We start from the raw sequence: 19,821 nt of genomic DNA, 5'->3' as shown, positions 1-19,821 counted from the left end.
CGATGTGCCAGACTCTTCATTGGGCATTGTTAAGTATTTGGGCGTACTCGTGGAGAATGTCAAGTCTCTCCTAGGGAAACAGCCAGATAGGTGTCTGAAGGACATAGGTTCTTATCCACTATTATTTCCCTTAGACTTTGGAAACACTTTAGATTTGGGTCCATATTGAAAAGAAGTCCATAAAGGTCATGCTCCAGAGTGACGGTCCACCAGAGCTTGGACACAGCGTCATAAACATTAAAAGTTACCAGTCACTCTGCTAATTAGTGGCAGAGTTATATCAGCACTCAATTTTCTTGACTCCTTTTCCAACCTAAAGAGTCAGGGTGGTGACCTGAGGACCTGTATTCAAATCCTGTTTCTACCTTTTGCCACTTAGGTGATGTTAGGTCACATTAAGTCACTTAACCTCCTTTGTGCCTTAGTATCCTCATCCATAAAATGAGGACTGTGGATTAAATGGTGTTGCAGGTCCCTTTCAACTCTCAATCTAGGATCCAATGGTTCTCCTAATTGAACTTCATTGCCTCACCCTGATAAATTGCTAGTCCTTCTTTTGGGATGGTAAGACCAACAGAAGTATGTCACTTTAGGTTCCAATCTCTTCTCTTTCAGTCAGGCTACTTATGTTTAGGAAGGGAATGATCTGACTTCTCTAAGGAATAGCCTGCCCTTTGAAGTCCACTTGTGGGGGCTAAACAGGTTGTTCACTCTTCTCTGCTGCCCCTCTCTGGTGCTCTTTAAGGTTGATGATCGTGTCTCCCCAGAGTAGAGCAAAGATGAGAGACAGAGACAGAGACAGAGAACACAGAGAGAGGGGCTGTCAGCTTCAGTCTCTGCTAAAGCCCTGCTGCCCACTTTTAAGGATTCTCCCACGGGATTTCTGGGGTTGGGACCTCAAATGCCCTTGTGTCATTGGCTTCACTCTTGCCCCTGAGGGCTCAGCTGTGCTGCTGTGTCATTCCTGTGGCACCCGCTTGGCAGGGCAGCTGGGGAGAGAGGCAGAAGAAGAACCCTTGGCACCATGCCCAGCTATCAAGGCTTTGTTTTGATCGACACCATCAGTTGCAGCCACAAGCAGGAACAGGAGGCGGGCTAATGAGGGAAATCAGGCTGTTCTGGTGACAGGTGGCAGGGAACCAAACAGCTCAGAAGACCTCCCACTTGGGTCATGGAAGAAAGGAATAACCCCAGAAGGGCAAAGGAGAGGGTCTTGGTGGGCTGGGAGAGAAGCAGCTCACCTTGGAAAACCCCAGCCCTGGAAGCTGTGGAGATAGCCGGAGCATGCTGGCTGGCACTGGGCATAAACCTGAGCCAAATTTGGCAAAATCCTTTGCAGGTGACCTCTTGTGGTTGATCAGGTAACTGCACCCTCTTAATAGGATTGAGGCCCTCTCCCATTAGGAAGATGGGTGAGGGAGAGATTGGAGTGTCTGAAATTAGAAGGATCTTTAGGGGGCATCCTGGCCCATCCTCTCCATTTTAGAGAAGAGGACCAGGGAAATTAAAGCCACTGAGTAAGACTGGGATGGAGCTGGTAGTTTGTGATGCACATCTTGAGAAAAAAGATAGTCAAATTGAACAAGAATGGTGGAGCCTTGCCTGAAGGGCTTGGGAATGTGCCAAGCTGCTGCCCTGAGTCTAGCCTGTTGCTTCTAGAGCAGTGCCAGTGGAAGGAAAAGTAGAATGGGTTGAGAAAGCAGCTGGGCTCTCTACCAAAGGGAGTGCCCACCAGGGAAGAGGCCAGGTTATCTCCCCCTCCCCTCCTGGCACCTACTTTTTCAGGCCCTGGGTCTCAAAGCCCCTGTTTTGTACAAAATGGCCACTCAATAAACCTTGTTCCTGTGATTTTTAAGGAGCCCAGGTTCCCTTTTTGTGTTTGTCTTTGCTTTCCCCATAATACTCTTTCGACAAGTAAACAACATCCATCTGATTTCCGGCTTTGTTGAAAACACCTTTTTAATAAGGAAACAACAGAAATTAAAGATTGTTCTCTGGCTGGACCCAGACCCTGGATTCTATGTTACACTTTATATGCACAAAGTGGCTTGCAACCATTTCCTTGGGTCTCCCACTGGAGCAGGTTGTACCTCTGCCCCCAGGACCAGTTTTCTGGGCTTTTGGATTCCCCTTTTCCTGGGTCTGTTTGTCCCCCCCAGCATCCCCCAAAACAAGGAAAGAAAAAAAAATTAAAGTGGAAGAAGAAATTAAAAGTCTGAACTTTGTGGGGGTTGGGAGAGGTTGGATTGGAAAAGGATGTTTATAATGAACCAGCATGTCAGGTGAAAAGGGTGTTGCTTCTCATCCCCTCCACATACACCCCTCAACCCACTCCGACACATAGTCTCACAGACACACCCACACCCATACACCCATACACACACACACACCACACACACACACACACCTCCCAAACTTCAGAGAGTAGGGCAAGCCAGGGAAGGAGAGGGTTAGTCCCTTTGGTATGGAGTACACTTCCCAGGAGAACCAGTCTTGGGAGGAGGAGGGAAAGAGTTTCCAAACCCTTAGACTCCCTGGGATTGATTCCTTTCTACCCTTCTGCCTTTTGGGAGAAAAGGGGTGTTGTCCACTCCTGGGATAGGAGAGGGGGATTGGGGAAACTTATTGAAGTCACCCAAGAGGTGTGGGGAAGTCATTCCAGGGAGATCCAGAGAACAGACATCCCCTAGGAAGGTAGAGCTAATCATGGACATGAAACCTGTGTGGGCCCCCACCTCTTGGACTGCTCCCATTCTTTGCCTGTGAAGAACACAGGGAGAGATTTCTGCCACGCACTGACCTGTAGCTCATTTGCCCATGCTTTGAGAGCATAGAGACTACACAGAAATGTTCTGACTTCCCAGTACCCAAGATCCCAACCTGGTGATGGGGAGAGAGGCAGGAGAAAGCTGTTCTTACAGGGACTGGCTAGTGCTTGAGCCTGGCTTGCCCACAGGCAAAGGCCCTCAGGATCCTAGAGGGGGGCCCAGAGCAGGCAGAAGTGTCCAGGCAGACAGGTTGGGGGCAGTGCATGTGGGGGAAGGTGCAGCTCTGAAAGGGCTAGGGTAGAGTCTCTTTCCATGTGGTATGTACAGGAGGTGGGTAGGGCAGCAGGTAGTGTCAGGAAAGCTGCCGACCAGGTGGTAATGCCAGGCAGGATGGGCTCCCCCAGATTGCCCCCTCTCCCTAAATGGAGACCTCATATTCCCTCGTCTCCTGCAAAGGAAAGAGACTGCTGGGAGTTGGAAACCACCCACCAGACCCTGGCCCATCCCCCTGGGGAAAAGGATATTTTGGACAAATTGGGACCCCTTCAAGAAAAGATGCTTGTCAGGAGCCAGGGACAAGGACTGTTGGGCGGGAGGGGCCCCATAAGTTCAATTAGGATACTTACTCCAGTCTCATAGGTAGGATTGTCAAAAGCAGATTCGACGGTGATATGGTCATAAGAACGGGGCTGAGTCAGAGGCAGCTGCAGTGGACTTTTCCCTTGGACCCTGAGGATAAGAGAGATGGGTGAATATCATCATGGAGCCTCTGGAAGTGTCTTAGTGGCAACAGCAGATACACTTACCTAGAGAAGTAGAGGTAAATGCCTCCCATCAACAATGCCATAGCCACCAGAGGCAGGAAGATGGCAGCTGCCACATGCGTAGCATCCAAAGAGTTTGTGGCAGTGGGGGCCTTGGCAACTGTAGGCACAAAGGATGGGGTCTTGGTGGTGATGGTCCATGAACGCCAGGCCTCTTGGTTCCCAATGTCTACTTCCTATCTTTAACACCCCCTTTATTTCCATCCTTCATCTCTTTGGCTTTTGCTGTTGACATCTGCACCAGTCCCATTGCCTTCCCTGATGAGTACCCAGTTGCTGGATGAAGTAGGTTAATAACAGATGGCTCCTTCCACTGTTTCTCCCTTAGACCCACATCTTCTCTTACTCCCTGGGTTCTATGTGAGATTCTCTTCCCTGCCAATAACTAGTAAGGGCAAACCACAGCATAGACTTTGGACAAGAGCAGTCCCTCTGTGTTGATAGAAATGAGGGAGTGGGGGCTCACCATCTAAGCTGCGTCCACTGTAGAACTCCTCCAGAGAGGCTGGAATGAAAAGTGGGAGGGGAAGAAGGAAGAGAAAGCAGCAATCTAGTTAGAGCCTAAGATCATGGCAAGGGTGAGGATATTTGGGGAACAGGCATGGGGTTCACCATCAAATAGAACCTGAATGGATTTTCCAGTTGAGTTGAGGACTTAGGCTAAAGAAGGGCAGAAGGAGAAAAGGAGCCCGCTAGGGGGAACTCTGCCTATGAGAATATTCTCTGGAAGCAAGTCACACATTACCATGGGATGCTGATGATGAAAAGATTGTTCATGGTCTTGATGTTCCATGGGGACGAGGGGAGGGGAAGGGAGAATCAACCAAGAAATGGGAATGGAAAGGTGCCAGGAAGACTCACCAGCCTTGCAGGTGGGTGGGTGGTCACTCCACTGTGAAGGATGTCCAGGTATGCACTTGATGCTGGCCTCTCCCTGCAGTACGTAACCAGGGGCACAGGAGAAGTGGAGGGTGGCACCTGGAGGGTACAGCCGCTTCTCGGGGCTGCGGACGCCATTTTCAGGGGTTCCAGGACCATGGCATGGCTTGTACTGTTCCACTGCAAAGACAGCCAGAGTCCAGTAAGGGCACTATGACTGGACACCTGTTGGTAGCCCCGTCCGCTTTTTGACAACCCAGCTTCTGTTCCCATTGCTTCTCGGGTTTGGGGTTAACATTCTCCCCTCCTGGTACCCAGGACTTGGGCTTTTTAGCAAAGGGGGACTCTACTCTTCTTCCTTAGTTTGTTCTGTACTCTGAATAGGGCATGTGGATGGGTAGAGAGTAGACTAGAATATTCCTCCTTAATCCCCCATTCCCCCTCTCCCCACTCCCAGTTCTAGCTTAGCAGTTACCAAGACATTTGGGGGCCCGGTCACTCCACTTGGGGCTGCCTGCCTGGCGGTCATGGCAGCTGAGGATGGCACTGCCTGTCAGCACGTAACCCTTGTCACAAATATACTGCACGGTGGCACCCACTGGAAACTTGGGGCTGGAGATGAGCCGACGGCTGTGTTCCACATCCCCTGGGTCGCGGCATGAAGTCACTGGAGACGATGGGATCAGAAGAAGCCGAAGCAAAGGATGAGCTTGGCTGCGTCTGTCTCCTGCCTGTGCCTGCCCCTTCCAGCTTACTCTGCTCCCTGCCCCATCCCCTAGATGCATCAGTACAGATTGCCAGACCAGATCCCACTTTGGAAAGGTCTTAAGGGCCAGTTGAGGGGGGAAGGGAATGAGACACACATGAGATAACTAGTATATTGAGTGGCAGGGGAGTGGGACAGAGAATGCTGGTGGGGGGATAGGGAGAGATCACTGAGTCAAGAAAGGGATGTTTGGGCCGGTGGGGTTTGAGTTAGACTGAAAGATGAATAGTATTTAGCTAAATGGAAAAGAGAGGGGAGGGCATCCCAGTAGGGGACGCAGATTGAGCAGGTGATGAGCAGGGAGTAAGACTCCCTGTTTGGGAGTCAAGGATGGAGCTTTTCTGTTGCTCCATAGACCCTTGTGCCTAGCCTTAGACTGAGAACTTTCTGAAGGCAGGCTGTCTTTTGGCCTCCCCAATGCTTAGCATGCTACTTGGCACACTGCAGGTGCTTAATAAATGTTTATCAATTGACAGCATGCCTTCCTTCCTTGCTTCCCTCTGCCTCTTTCTGATTGCATTGCTAACTTTTAGTCTCTGCTTGACTCTGAGCCAAGATCAGCTCAGTGTGGGGTGGGGAGGGGAAGCCCACTTACCCCTCTGACAGGTGGGCAGGTCTTCACTCCAGGTGAGATCCCATTGGCACATGAGGGTGTTGGCTCCAGTCACTTCAAAGCCAGGGTAGCACTGAAAGGTTACCACAGTGCCATGGACCAGCTCCGGTTGGGAAGGACTCTTCCAGCCATTGGGGATCTCGGGCAGCTCTGGGCACGTGTCATTGCGGGGCACCTCTGGAGACACAGCATGTTGCGGCTCAGGCCGTGTGGGAGAATAAAGGGGGTCCCTTCTTAGCCTGAGTGCTTGGCAAGGACAAACCAAGCTGTCCCAGCATCAGTCCCATCTGTAAGCTGCCTGGTGCTTCCTTCCTTCTTGCCCTAGAGGCTGCCTACAAAGCTCTCTTTATCCAAGCTTTGCCCTTTGTTGGGTAATTTGTTTTTGCCAACTAGTAGCTTTCATGCTTCTCCATCACTTTTCCTTAGATTATCTACCTAGAGCTGGAAGGAATCTTAAAAGCCATCTTAATACAATCCCATCATTTTACAAATAGGGAAACTTAGACCCAGGTATTTAGGTAACTTACTCACATAAATATTGTAAGAGGAAGGATTTGACCCCAGATCATCAATTGCAAAGCCAGACCTGCCCTCATCTCTTCACTCCCCTCTGTCTCTGCCTTTCTCTGTCTCTGTTTCTGCCTTATCCTCTCTTTATCTCTGTCTCTGCCTCTTTTTTCTCTTTCTCTGTCTCCCTCCCTCTGCTCTCTTTCTCTGTCTCTTGTTCCTAGAGCCTCTAATTCACTAGATTATGGTGTGTGTGTGTGTGTGTGTGTGTGTGTGTGTGTGTGTGTGTAAGGAATGGGCTCACAGTTGTGACTCACCATCACGGAAAGACACTCTGCCCTCCCCCCTGTAATCCTGCCCCACCTCCTGAATCTTAACTTTGCCTTCTTTCCTCGAGGCCGTCTCTGTAGCATAATACATATGAGGACCCTGGAACCCACAAAAAGGGGCTTATTTAAGGACAGTTAATAACCAAACGGTGGCTGGAACCAAATCTCCAGGCCTTTTGCTCTGATGCCCTTTCCCCTCAAAAATGCTGCCGCTTCTATCTGATCTTGCCTTTTCCTCATCAATCAGCAAACATTTACTGGTAGCTCCAAGGATCATTGTTTCAGAGTCAAGGAACGGGGAGCTCAAGCCCTGGCTCCATCAGTAATTACCTGGGTGATTTCAGGTAAATCAGGTACCTTATGAGATGGCACCGCAGTACAGCAGAACCTGTTGCTTCTGGAGTTGAAGCCCCTCCTCATCCTTACTACCTGTGCTAACTCAGGCAAGCCAGCTGGCCTTCTCAGTTCTCAGCTGTAAAATGGAGGTGGGGGGCTTGGACTGATGGCTCCTGAGGTCCCTTCTAGCCCCAAATAAATGCAACAATGTGGTAGGCATGTGTGTCTCAGCCTTGATGGGAAGTTCTTATTGTTACCTGACTTAAAGCTCTCATGTTGCAATGAAAGAACATAATTTTTTTCCTTAGTGGGTACTCAGAGGAGATAGAGAACAGAAGGCAAAATTCTGCAGTATCCTCTTAGCCTTCTCTTCCTAGGCTAGAGCACTTTCTCCACCCTCTCTTTGCCACCTTCCCTCTCTTCTTCTCTGATGCTTTCCCCCTCCCTTTTCAGTTGTCTCCGCCAGGGAGTCCTCCCTGATGCTGAGGGCTGGCTGCCTCTCAGTGTGGGATGAGAGGGAAAGGGTGGGTGGGGGCTCACCAAAGAAGTGGACGACAAAACCCTGCTGGTAGCCCATGGCTGAGGCCCCAGGATCTGACTGGAACTGGATAGTGACATCCGCCATGGAGGTGAACAGCTTGAAGTGTCTGTGGGTTCCTGAGTACTGCCCCAGTATCCGGGCGGTTAGATCGTCCCCATCGTAGAAGGTCAGCACATCCCCTTGGCCAATCCGAAGCCTATTCCGGGGTTAAGGGATGGGATAGGGTGGAGGGGGAGAATTGGATGCCATCAGGACTGAGGGCAGAGCCAGGGAAACCCATAGGGCAAGAGGAGAAAATAGGGCTTAGGAGTCACACCCCGGAGCCAGAAGGAAGCTTAGACTAGTCCACCTCCTCATTTTACAGATAAAGAAACTGAGACCAAGGAGTGTATGTGACCTACACACACAAGCTCATACTTCAGAGCCTACATTTAGTCTAAATCTCTCATTATACCAAAGAGTAAACTGGCAGGGGAGGGGGCGGCGCTCAGTGTGAAAGGTAGGATTTGAACCCAGGTCTTTCCATTTCATCCTCAGGAATATTTTTGTCTCTTCTGATCAACCCAGATCTTTCCTCTTTGTTCCATTTTGGTCCCTCTTTGGGCTTGGGGGAGCCCTCCCCTCTCCTTCCCCTAGTCCTGCCTGTAGCCCACTCACACACGGATGTCCAGCATGATACGTTTATCCTCCTCCACATGCAGACCCCAGATGCAGTCCTGTCCCTTGCCATAGGGCTCCGGCCAGTTGGGTGAGAGCACCACGCCGGCAGAATCTGTGATCTCCCCGCTGCACACAGCTTGGTGGAGAGGAGCAGGGGGCAGGCAGGACATCGGGCTGAGGCTTAGGCCTACTCTCCTGCTTGCCCCCTTTGGACTTCCCAGGAGGGATCAGAAAGTGCCTTTTTTGTGGTCACCTTCAGTGCCCCCCTCCTGTGGGTCCAGCCCCACCATGGGTATCTATTATTCTGCCTCCCTGTATCCAGTGTTATACTTCCCCCTGCCCCCCCAGTCATCTTGCCCCCGTGTTCAGTGATCCTCAGCCCCCTCCCCAGCACTCAGGGCGCCCACCCACAACTCTGCTCTTGTGGCAACCCCTGTCTGTGGTTCCCTGGCCTTTCCTTGATTGCTGACCTCGGCAGGCAGGCTCGGTCTCGTTCCACTGGGGGTCGTGGGGATCCACACACTCGATGATGATGGATCCCTGTTCCAGGGTGTAGCCAGGGTCACAGCTGAACTCCACGGTGGTCCCCACAGGGTAGGAGGCGGCGCTGCTGCTGAAGTTTCCGTATTTCACGAAGGGCTCATAACAGTGGCCCTGTTGAAAGGCTGCAAGCCACGGGGGCTGCCTCAGGAGACAGGGGTTGACTCCCATTGCCCTCTCTGCCCTCCCGGCACCTGATTCTAGGGAATGGCCACAGCACCAGCCGTTTGAATTTGTTATACTGTCTCTCATTCTACAGCCCAAGAAGCTGTATCCTGGGGGTCTTAGGAGTGGACCAGAGACAGAGAGAGTGAAGCCCTTGCACTTTCTTCAGGATAAAGGAAATATAGGAAGATCTGAGATCTGGGTTTAAACCCTCAAAACTCTTGGGAAATTATCCCTTTTGACCAGAGATCTTGGGGATCTTAGTGACTGAAGATGGCTCCCCAAATCCCAAATTTGGCTTTTTGGGGGTGGGATGAGCTAGGTAAAACATGGTGGAAGGGAATCAAAGAGAGACAGAGACACACAGAGAGAATTACATAGAGATATAAGAGAAATATGAGAAAGAAAGGAGATGAGAGACTGAAAAGAGTGAGATAAAGGAAAGAGAGAGAGGAAGGAGAAGAAGAAAAGGGAGGAGGAGTAGGAGAAGAAGAGGCAGAGGAAGAAGGGTGGGACAGACTGAAGGTAGGAAGTGGATGATCATAGATAGGAGTTATGGAGACAGAAAGTTGACAGAGACAGTTGAATGATAGAGATGGTCAGTCGGCAGAAAGAAGAGTTTAGAACGAGGGGGAAGGCAGAGCTACGGGGCCCCTTGGCAGACGAGGAAGCCTGGCTCACCCTCATAGCGCAGTGCCACGCCTGCTGCTGCCCCGCTGCTGTCTGTGGTGAGCTCCACGAAGAAGTGGCGACCAGCACTGACCAGGCCCTCGATGGGCAGATACTCAACCTCGTATGAATCATACACCGGGGGAGCCTCTATCGTATCTCCGTTTCGGATGATGAGTCTAGGGATACGCATCCCCCCAGCAATCAATCCATCAATCAACCACCCAACAAGCACGCATTAAGCACCTACAGTATACAAGCCAAACATCATAGCAGGTGCTGGGGAGACATAAAGGCTGCCTGCAAATAGCTCACACCTACACAGAGGAATAGACACAACACTTACAAACTATGGGGCAGTGTTTTTGGAAGGCCCTAAAGCTGAGGGGATTAGTACTTTTTCATCTTTCCCCCTTCCCACAGAGGAGGCTGGAAGGCACTGTGCCCAAAATCTTTAGCTACAAGGGTATTGGGAAAGAGAAAGTTTGTCCTCCCCAGCCTGTAGGGCTAGTCCTGGGAACTTAGTAAAGACTGACAAATGAGCCGGGCAAACCTCTGGGCTCTTAGGTCAGGGTTCAGAACTTCTCAGAATCCTCAATTTCTTCCAAGGCCACCTCTTACATGAAGTCTTTCGTGATTGCCCCCACCTGCCAGCTCCTAATGTTTGCCTCACATATATTTTAATTTACTTAGCTGAATAATGTTTCCCTTCATAGAATGTAAGCTCCTTTAGGGCAGGGAGAATCTCCTTTCTGTTTTGATCTCTCTTAGGGCATAGCACAGTGCCTGGCACAAAAAGAAGCATTTTTTAAATGTTCCTCGGAAAAGTTCCATCTGGGTGATTATAACGACCAAGCTCAGTCTCAGAGAAAACTGGAAAAAAAGACCTTCCCCTTCTCTCTTTGCAGAAGGTGGGGGACAATGGATATGGGATATTGAATACGCTGTGGGCACAATTCTCAGAGTTCAAGTTGGGAGAGACCTCAGAAGTCTCCAGTTCAGGCCCTCATTTTATGGATGAAAAACTGAGCCCTCGGGAGGTATGCCCCAAATCGTACAGATGGTGACCAAGGTGGAATTTGAACCCAGACCCTCTGCCTCTGGCAGGATTGGTGTCTGGCAGTTTTACTGAAATGCCCCTTTCCCATTTTCCCTCTCTTTTCTTTTTAACTCCGTCTTATGAAGGGAGACCCTCTGGCTGGGGGAAGTGATAAATTCAGAAATGAAGGCAACGTAAAAACAAAAGAGCAATGAAAACGAAGTGATGACAGACTCCCGGGACTGGCTTGTTACCTGTCATCGTCCTCTGCCAAGGAGACCTTCTCAAAGTGGAGATGGAGGCGCTGCCCCATGGGAGCCTCCAGCAGCCAGTGACAGGTGAGGTTGTTACTGTAGTTCCCAGGGAAGCCGGGGGACACGATGCGGCCGGTCGTGGCATTACGGATCACCCCTCCGCAGGCAGCTGCCAGGCAAGGATAAGCCCGGGTTTAATTAAACAGGGAGGCTTCACGACGGTATAGGAACATAGGTCTGTGGCCAGAAGGCACCTCAGAACCCATCCCTTTTTTACAGGTAGGAAACTGAGGCCCCGTGGTTTGATGCAATTTGCCCAAAGTCACTCAGGTGCTAAGTGTTAAAAGCAGGATTTGAATCCAGATCTATGAGTTTAAGTCAGTAACTCTTACCCCACAGGTCCCTGCTAACCACTTCTGAGATAAAAGCAGATTTAAACTCCTTCACCCAATTATCTGCCCCTATCTCCTGCTATCTTCCATCTTCCATGCCAGTGAGGTGGTCCTGTTCCTTCCTCCCTGCTATCTTCTTCCTCTCCAGCCTCCCTGCCTCCACTCAGATTTGAGGCCCTTGCCTCTGCCGTCTTAAGACTTTGAAACCTATCGTTCCGGCTACTCTGGAAAGGAATTTGGAGCAACGCCCCCCAAATTACTAAACTGTGCCTATCTTTTGGCCCAGCCGTACCCCGGTGAGCCTCATGCCTCGAAGGGATCAAAGAAAGAGGAAAAGATCCTATAGGTAGGAAAATATCTATGGCAGCTCTTTTTGTATCGGTAAATTGCTGAGCACCAAGGGAGCGCCCATTAGTTGGGGAATGGTTGAATAAATTATGGTGTCTGAATGACATTGAATATTCTGATGCTATGAGAAATGATGGGCGGCAGAGAAAAAAGGGAGGGCTTGTATGAATTGATGCTGAGTAAAGTGAGCAGAATTAGGAGAAAATTTATGCGATTGCATCAGTATTATAAAAATGGACCTTTCTGAAATTTGATCTCCTTGGGAATTGACTGTGACTTCCAGAGGAAGAATGCTATCCACCTTATGACAGAACGAGATCATTCACAGAATGAGACGGTTTTGGAGATGGCCAAGGCGGGAATGTTTTTCGCTTGACTGTGCTTCTATGAGGTAAGGGATTTATATTGCTTTTTCTTTCCCCCCCCCCAGTGGTGGCTAGGTGAGATGGAATGGAGAAAAAGTGCTTGATGATTTAAAAAATGAAATACTTTTCTCCTGACGCCATGTTCCATCTCCTCCCTCCCAGATAAGCTCCCCCCCATAACTCCTGCTTTTCCAATGAACCTTCTAGTATCCCATCATATCTCCCAAAGCCATCGGCACTCCTTTGAATCACAGGCAGAATTCTTGTACTTATTATGGATTTGCTCCTGTGCTGGCTATGTCAGATTACATTTTGATATGGGGTTGGTATGGAGGAAAGAGCCCTGGCTTGGGAGTCCTGAGACCATTTTAGGCTCCATCAACTATTAGTTTTGTGATGTAGGGAGACAAGTCACTCCTCAGTTTCCTTATCTCTAAAATGGGGATGATCCTGGTTGCTTTATTTTTCTACTTCCTCACTTGGTGATCTCATCAGCTCCCATGGATTTAATTTCCATCTAATCCAGTCCCTCCTGCTTTTCCAGTTTTCTTATACCTTACTCCCCACCATGATCCATTGTCACTGACCTTCTGGAAGCTGTATCATCAACAAGGCCCTTGGCTTGAGGCATGCTTCCAATGTCTGGAATGATCTCCTTCTCTGCTCTGACTGCTGATCTTCCCAGCTTTCTTTCAGTTCCTACTAAAATCTTACCTTTCCCAATCTCTCAATTCCAATGCCTTCCCTCTATTAATTATCTCCTATTTAGCCTCTCTATAGTTTGCTTTGCATATATTTGTTGGTATGTGGTCTCTCCCATTAGATTGTAAACTCTTGGAGGGCAGAGGCCATCTTGGGTCTCTTTTTGTTCCCCTAGGACTCAGCACTGTGCTGTAATGGGACTTAATAAATGTTTATTGATAGATTCACAGGGAGATTGCAAATGCTTGGGCAGTCTGTAAATTGCTTTCCAAATGTGATAGGCTGAAGTTGACAAGAATCTATCCTATCTTTTTATCTGTCCTTTCTTTTTCTGTGAGACTGCAGAATGGTGAACTAATCCATTACCTAACTTGTCCATCTTTGAAAGGTCATCTACCTCTTCTCTGTGGGCTCTACTGCTTCCTCATCTCTAAAATGGGACTGTTAATAGTTCCTGTTTTGCTTATCTCGCCCAGTTGGCGTAAGAATAAAAGGAGATAAAGCATTTGTACTATAAAGCATTCTATGAAATTATTGATTGGCAATGTATAACGGGAAGTGAAAAACAGATCACAGAATCAGAAAGACCTGGATTCACACTGGTAGTGCAAGTAACTTAATCTCTTAGTGCCTGAGACAATCTAGAGCAGCTTCTCTCTATAGGGAGAGGGAATTTCCTTTCGAGTTTCCCAGTATCAGTGAAATCCTAGATCTGGTCAAAACCACACACAAATTCTGAACGTACAGGTTGTCATTTGTCCAGTGTATGGATACAGTGAGACTAAGTGAGGGAGTGTAGACCCATTGCCCACCACTAACTCCTACAAGGTAGGGACAGTTAACATCTTTATAAAGGAGGCTGGTTCATATTTGAAGCCAGTCAATAGAGATTAGACCCACTCTATTGATTGGCTTCAAACCTGAACCAAACTCCCAAAAAAGGGCCCAAAGGCCACATCCTTGTGGCCACAAAGTGTGGCTACTTTCTCGGCTTTTCTGCTGATGTCATAGGTTAAGAGCTTTGGGAAGGCTGCCAACCTGAATGGGTCCTGGCCCTTGGGGTGTCACTCACCGATGCAGATGGGCTCCCGGGAGTCCCAGAAGGGCCGAGTGGCATTGAGACAGGTGAGGACCCTGGCTCCCTGCAGCTGGTAGCCCGTTGTGCAGTGGAAGCGGGCTTTGCCACCGGGGTGAAGACTGGTGACGGCCACATCCCCATAGGCTGGGCGCTGGGGAAAGCTGCAGCTCAGGAGGTAAGCTGAGGGAGAAAAGAAAGAGAGTAAGTTTGGGGTCTGGATCTGATAGCTGTCAAGGGACAGAGGAACAACTCTGATTAATATGTATGCTCTGGCATGTTGAGATGGGAAGTCGGAGTAAGTGTTAGAGAATAACATAATAACAGTAATGTTTACTTTGTTACAAGGGAGGAGTCTACTTGAGGAGTGGGGTAGGAAGGAGGATAATGGGAAATAATAACAATGTTTTCAAAAACTATCCATGAACTGTTTGTTTTGTTTTATTTTTTAAAAATAGAATGACCACCTTTGCATTTATAACCCAAACCCTGGGTTTGGTTATATGAGGGGAGAAGCCCAGTCCCTCCCTGAGGCTGGAGAAGGAACCAATGATGAACAAACAAGGGTTTATTAGAAACTGCATGAGTGCAGTGAAAAGAGCCCTGGGAGAAGCAGGAGTTCCAGGTCTGCCCCTTAATAGCTTTGTGACCTTGGCCAACACTCCTCATTTCTCATCTGTAAAATAGACTACATCTTTAAGCTCATAACTAGCTCCTTTTTGGAGCAAGATCTGATAGAAAGAGCTCAGGAGGGAGTGAGTGAGCAGACCTAGATTTAGGAGCTCTAGAACTGGTACTCCTATAAAAAGGAGCTTGTTGTGTGACCTGGGGCTTAACATGGGTCTCTACTTTTCCAGCGTCAAATAGGGATAATATAACTTGCCCTCCCCATCTCATAGGGGGCTGTTAGAAGAATAAAATGCTTGGAAAGGTTAAAAAAACCCACCAGAGAGAAATAGAAGGCTTTATTTTTATAATTATTAACTGTGGAAACAAGGCAAGGGGAAAAATTGGTTATCTAGCATGGAAAATTAAAGTTATACATTCAGAATTCCCTCAGTGAACCTACTCATTTATGAGGTTTATAAGTGGGTGAATATTGTGAATTTCTTTTTTTGGGGTACTTTACCAATTTATTTTCTGCTACGAATATTATGCATGGGTAAACATTCAAGTTTAAAAAAAACATTGATCTAAAATATTCTGAACAACAAAATATCTTACTTAAAGAAACCTCCAAGAGAAAGAATGTGTGGTTATATCATTGGAAACAAAATTTGTTTACAAATAATGAAATGATGAAGATCATCTGTGTTGCCCAATAAAGAGATGGGCAGATTTGAAGTCACCAACAACTAATTTCAATTTTTGCATCTAACACAGGATGAAACATGGCTAATATGGAAATATACTTTGCATGACTTACAATCAATATATTATTTATTAGGGAATGGGGAAGGTTGGGTTAGAGGGAAAGAATTTGGAACTCAAAATTTAAAAAAAAGATGTTAAAATTTTTTTACATGTAGTTGGAACTATTTTATGAAATAAATATATATTAAAACAGAATGAATTTCCTTTTCTAGCCAGAGAGGTAGAGACTGTGGCTACAAGGTGAGACCTACATTGTCAGACACGATCAAAGTTTATTATGTTTAATTACTTTGTTACAAGGGAGGAGTCTATTTGAGGAGTGGGGATAGGAAGAGGATTATGGGAAATAACAATGTTTTCAAAAACTATCAATGAAATGTTTATTTTATTTTAAAACAGAATGACCACCTTTGCATTTGTGATAATTCAAGGGGAGAAGCCCAGTCCTTCCTGAGGCTGGAGAAGGAATCAATGATGAACAAATGATGAACAAACAAGGGTTTATTAGCGAGAAACTGCATGCGTGAGTGAAAAGAGCCTTGGGAAGGGCAGGAGTTCCAAGTCTGCCCCTTAATAGCTTTGTGACCTTGGCCAACACTCCTCATTTCTCATCTGTAAAATAGATTAGACCTTTAAGATTGCAATTAGCCTCATAATCTTTTTAGCATCCTGCCAATCTTAGGAACCTAGGGCTGGGATGATTTGCTTTGCGATGAACTGTCGTGCTAATTGTGACCAGATGGTGGCAGCAAATCCTGCAGAACAGGCAAGGTCCCATCAGTCCTGGGACTGGGCTGACTTTGAAGCAAGGATGAAAAGTAGAGGGTTGGATGCTAAGGACCGGGGCCATATTCAGAAAAGATGGCTTGAGATGCAGCATTCCCTAACCATGCAGAAACTGAAGAACTATCTGGTCCCAGACAGAGTATTCTATAAGATAGCTCGGTTAATTTGGTGGACTAGAGGTTCATTGCTGGAGATTTCAAGATCTCTTTACAGGAATTGAACCATCAGGATTTTTATTCCTTTGCTATTTACTGTATGGGTTGCACTCTCAATTGAAGTCCCTGGATGGAGAGGAAGTAAAAGAGAGCCAGTCTCTAGGGGTGGATTTGTTGAGGGGAAAGCTTCCAGAAATCTCCTGTGATTTACATTTATACATGTGTGTATATTTACATGTGAAAAGTGTAGATAACAAATAAAGTAAATTAATGATCTTAATGAAAGGGAGCAAATTCGAGATAGTAGCGATCACTGAGTCTTAAAATGTTTTTTCTTATTAATATTTTACTTTAATATTAATAATTAATAAATTAATATTTATATTACATATAAAATGATTTTTAATATTTGTTTTAAAATTTTGAGTTCCAAATTCTCTCCCTTCCTCCTTCCCCACCAACCCTCCCTATATTGCAAAGGCACATGTGAAGTGATGCAAACCATTTCCATAAAAGTCATCTTGTATCACCGAGCCTTGAGTATGGCTCTGGAAGGCTTTATTTAAAAACAAAGAAATAATTCAGGAGAGGAAAAAAGTGAGGTAGCATTCTATATTGAGAATCCCAACAGTCTTAATGTAGTTTTAAGCTATTAAAGCATAATGTGAGCTTCCATAGCTCATATTAAAGTTCTTAACTGCACTGAGATTTTTGTCTGTACTAGGAAGATACACTCCTATGAGGAAACCAAAGTGGGAGGGGAAGCATGGTGGAACACATCAGTGGGTAGCACATCACCAGATCACTGAGGCAGAAAAGAAGTAGCAGATGAAGGATTTGGTTTTTAAAAAATCACAAGTCTGTTTTGGAAGTGTGATAGGAGTGAGCATGGTGGAGTGGAGGAGACACTCAGAGGACCTGGGTACAAATCTTGCTTCTGATACTTTGTACGTGGGCAAACTAATCAAGCTCAGTTTCTTCATCTGTAAAAGGAGGGGGTTAAACTAAATGGCCTTGAAGGTTGGTTCCAGAAGACTTTAGATCCAACTGTACCTCAGATGCCAGCTGTGAGACCCTGGGCAAGTGGCTTAACCTCTGGCTACCTCAGTTTCCTCAAAGGGGATAATAATAATACCTACTTCCCAGGATTATTATGAGCATCAAATGAAATATTTATAAAAAGCTTTGAAAACTTTAAAGTGCTACATAAATATTGCCTATTACTATCCCATGAATGAATGATAAGCATTTATTAAGTGTTCATGATGTGCCAGGCATTGTGCCAACTAATAATGATCTTCCTTTCTTCTCACTCTCTTCTGTGAGTCCGACTTCTGACCTCATCATTCAGTGGAAACTCTCCTCCATACTAATGATCTCTTAATCACCAAATACAGTGACCTTTTTCAATTCTCATCCTTCTTGACCTCTCTGTGGCCTTTGGCATTATTGATCACTTCTCCTTGATTCTTTTGTCTCTCTAGGTTTTCAGGACACCTTTTGTCTCTCTGTCCTTTCCGTCTGTCTCTATCTCTGACTCCATCCTTCTCTCTTTCTCTGTTTCTCTCTCCTGGCTCTCCTCCTCCTTATCTGACCACTCCTCAGTCCCCTTTGCTGGACCTTCATCCAGGTTACTTTTGTTAACCATAGATGTCCCACAAGCTTCCATCCTATACCTGTTCTCTGCTCTCTTTTTCACAATTGACCTGTCTTTATATTGATAATTCTCAGATTTATTTGTCCGACCCTAATTTTTCTTGCTCTCTAGCTTTTTGTCTCAAACTGGCTACTGGGTGTATTGAATTGGATGTCCTGCAGACATCTTAAACCCCAATATGTCCAAAACAGAGCTCATCTTTGCCCTCAAACCGTCCTTTCTTTCTAATTTTCCGATGACAGTTGAGGACACCTCCAATCCTCCCAGTTGCCCAAGCTCGAAACTTACCTGTCATCCTACATTCTCCATTCTCTCTTACCCCTCATATCCAACCAGCTGCCAAATCCTGTCACATCTGCCTGCTCAATATCTTTTAAATATATCCCCTTCTCTCCTCTGATACTGAGGAGACACTGACTGTCCTGGGGTAGGTGCCCGTCGCTTCACTCCTGGACTATTACCATAGGCTATTGGTCTTTCTGCCTCTCCAGTTTATCATCTGTCAAATCGATATTTCTAAAGTCTCACCATATTAGTTTTCCCCAACCCCCACCATTCAATTAATTCTAGTAGTTCTCTGTCACCTCTAGGATCAAATATAAAATCTGCTTGGCCCCTTTCTACCTTTCCAGGTGGCTTGCATTTTACACTCTCCACTAGCTTCCTTGCTGTTCCTCAGTATGACACTTCATCTCCGGATTTGGGGCATTTTCATCACCTCCCTCCCATTTCTGGAACGCTGCCCCTCTTCCTCTCTGCCACCTGGATTCTTGATCTTAGCTAAAACCCCAACTTCTTTGAGAAACCTTTCCTGATGCTCCTCAACTGATTGCATCCAATTTCTCCTGTATTGATCTTCTTTATATGTAATTGTTTGCCCGCTGACTCCCCATTAGACTGTGAATTCTTTAAAAACACGGGATGTCTTTTGACTTTCTTTATAACCCCAGTGCTTAGCACAGTGCCTGGCATGTAATAAGTGCTTGATAAATGTTACTTTACTGATTGAATAAGCACCAGGACTACAAATACAAAAGCAAGACAGAGAATATAATCTAGTAAGGAGACATAGTCAGTTGTTAATTGTCAGTCGTTTAGACATCTGTTAGAGCTTTCTATCTAAGAGAACAGTTAGTAATTTTAAGATTTGCCTTAATGATAATTTCATCCATAAAAAGATGAAAGAATTAATAAAGAGAACTACCTTTTTTTAAACCTGATATTCATCAATTAAGTGGAGCTAATTGTTGGGGGAAGTCACCACTTCATTTTAGAATTTGTGATAGGGAAGAAGCATCTCACACATCCTCTAGATTTTGAGAGTGAGGACTTCAGAATGTTCAGATCAAAGAGAAGATCCCATGACTTAATTTTTATAGAGGCAGTCAACTTAGAAACAGTGAGATGGCACTGTGAATAAGTGTGGATTGTGAGTTCAAATGTGTCCTCAGACACTTCCTAGCTATATGACCGTGGGCAAGTCATTTACCTCTGTTTCCCTCAGTTTTCTCATCTGTTAAGTGATCTAGAGAAGGAAATGGCAAGATAATCCAGTATTTTTGTGAAGAAAACCTCACACTCATGAAGAGTCGGAAATAACTGAAAATCTCTGAACAGTCAACCAGGAGGGATGGGAAATTCTTAAAAGGGAGTTCTGAAGGCAAAAAAGAAGCAATTTCCATAAGGATAATAGTTAAAAGAGACCAGGGTGGATGCAGAAAAACACTCACAATATTGTATTTTTGCAAGGTAAGTACAGATGATAAAGGTAAGGGGAAGTAATGGAGGACAAATAAAAAAGCAGGTAAAAAGGGGCAGCTAGTTGGTGTAGTGGAGCACCAGCCCTGAAATCAGGAGGACCCGAGTTCAAATCTGATCTCAGACACTTAACACTTCCTGGCTGTGTGACCCTGGGCAAATCACTTAACTCCAATTTCCTCAGCACCACCCCTGCGCCTCCCCCCCAAAAAAAATCATGTAAAAATAGTGTTGAGTCCTAAAGTTCAGAATAAAATGTCACTGAAGGAGGACTAAGGACATCAAAAAGGTATCTGAGATTTTGGGTTTTTTTGGCTAT

The 19,821-nt window shown here is 46.4% G+C and overlaps 1 protein-coding gene across 2 annotated transcripts in view; it reads right to left on the bottom strand.

Annotated features, from left to right (window-relative positions):
• Positions 1-2,383: 2,383 nt before the first annotated feature.
• Positions 2,384-19,821, bottom strand: part of SEZ6 (seizure related 6 homolog) — a 75,598-nt gene continuing 58,160 nt past the window's right edge. Inside the window, exons 5-17 of one of the 2 annotated variants that reach the window (XM_051992275.1) lie at positions 13,770-13,955; positions 10,891-11,059; positions 9,610-9,776; positions 8,694-8,888; positions 8,221-8,359; positions 7,563-7,759; positions 5,833-6,027; positions 4,947-5,138; positions 4,454-4,651; positions 4,059-4,097; positions 3,575-3,692; positions 3,395-3,497; positions 2,384-3,232 (exon numbers count right to left, since the gene is read on the bottom strand). In XM_051992275.1, coding sequence (XP_051848235.1) covers positions 3,200-3,232; positions 3,395-3,497; positions 3,575-3,692; positions 4,059-4,097; positions 4,454-4,651; positions 4,947-5,138; positions 5,833-6,027; positions 7,563-7,759; positions 8,221-8,359; positions 8,694-8,888; positions 9,610-9,776; positions 10,891-11,059; positions 13,770-13,955 — 1,931 coding nt within the window. In that variant the 3' untranslated portion in view covers positions 2,384-3,199. The remainder of the gene's footprint in view (positions 3,233-3,394; positions 3,498-3,574; positions 3,693-4,058; positions 4,098-4,453; positions 4,652-4,946; positions 5,139-5,832; positions 6,028-7,562; positions 7,760-8,220; positions 8,360-8,693; positions 8,889-9,609; positions 9,777-10,890; positions 11,060-13,769; positions 13,956-19,821) is intronic. The other variant, XM_051992276.1, reaches the window with a different exon arrangement.

This window comes from Antechinus flavipes, chromosome 4, assembly GCF_016432865.1.
Source record: "Antechinus flavipes isolate AdamAnt ecotype Samford, QLD, Australia chromosome 4, AdamAnt_v2, whole genome shotgun sequence".
Taxonomy (NCBI): domain Eukaryota; kingdom Metazoa; phylum Chordata; class Mammalia; order Dasyuromorphia; family Dasyuridae; genus Antechinus; species Antechinus flavipes.
Note: the sequence above shows the minus strand (reverse complement) of the source record. Positions and strands in the feature narration are given on the sequence as shown.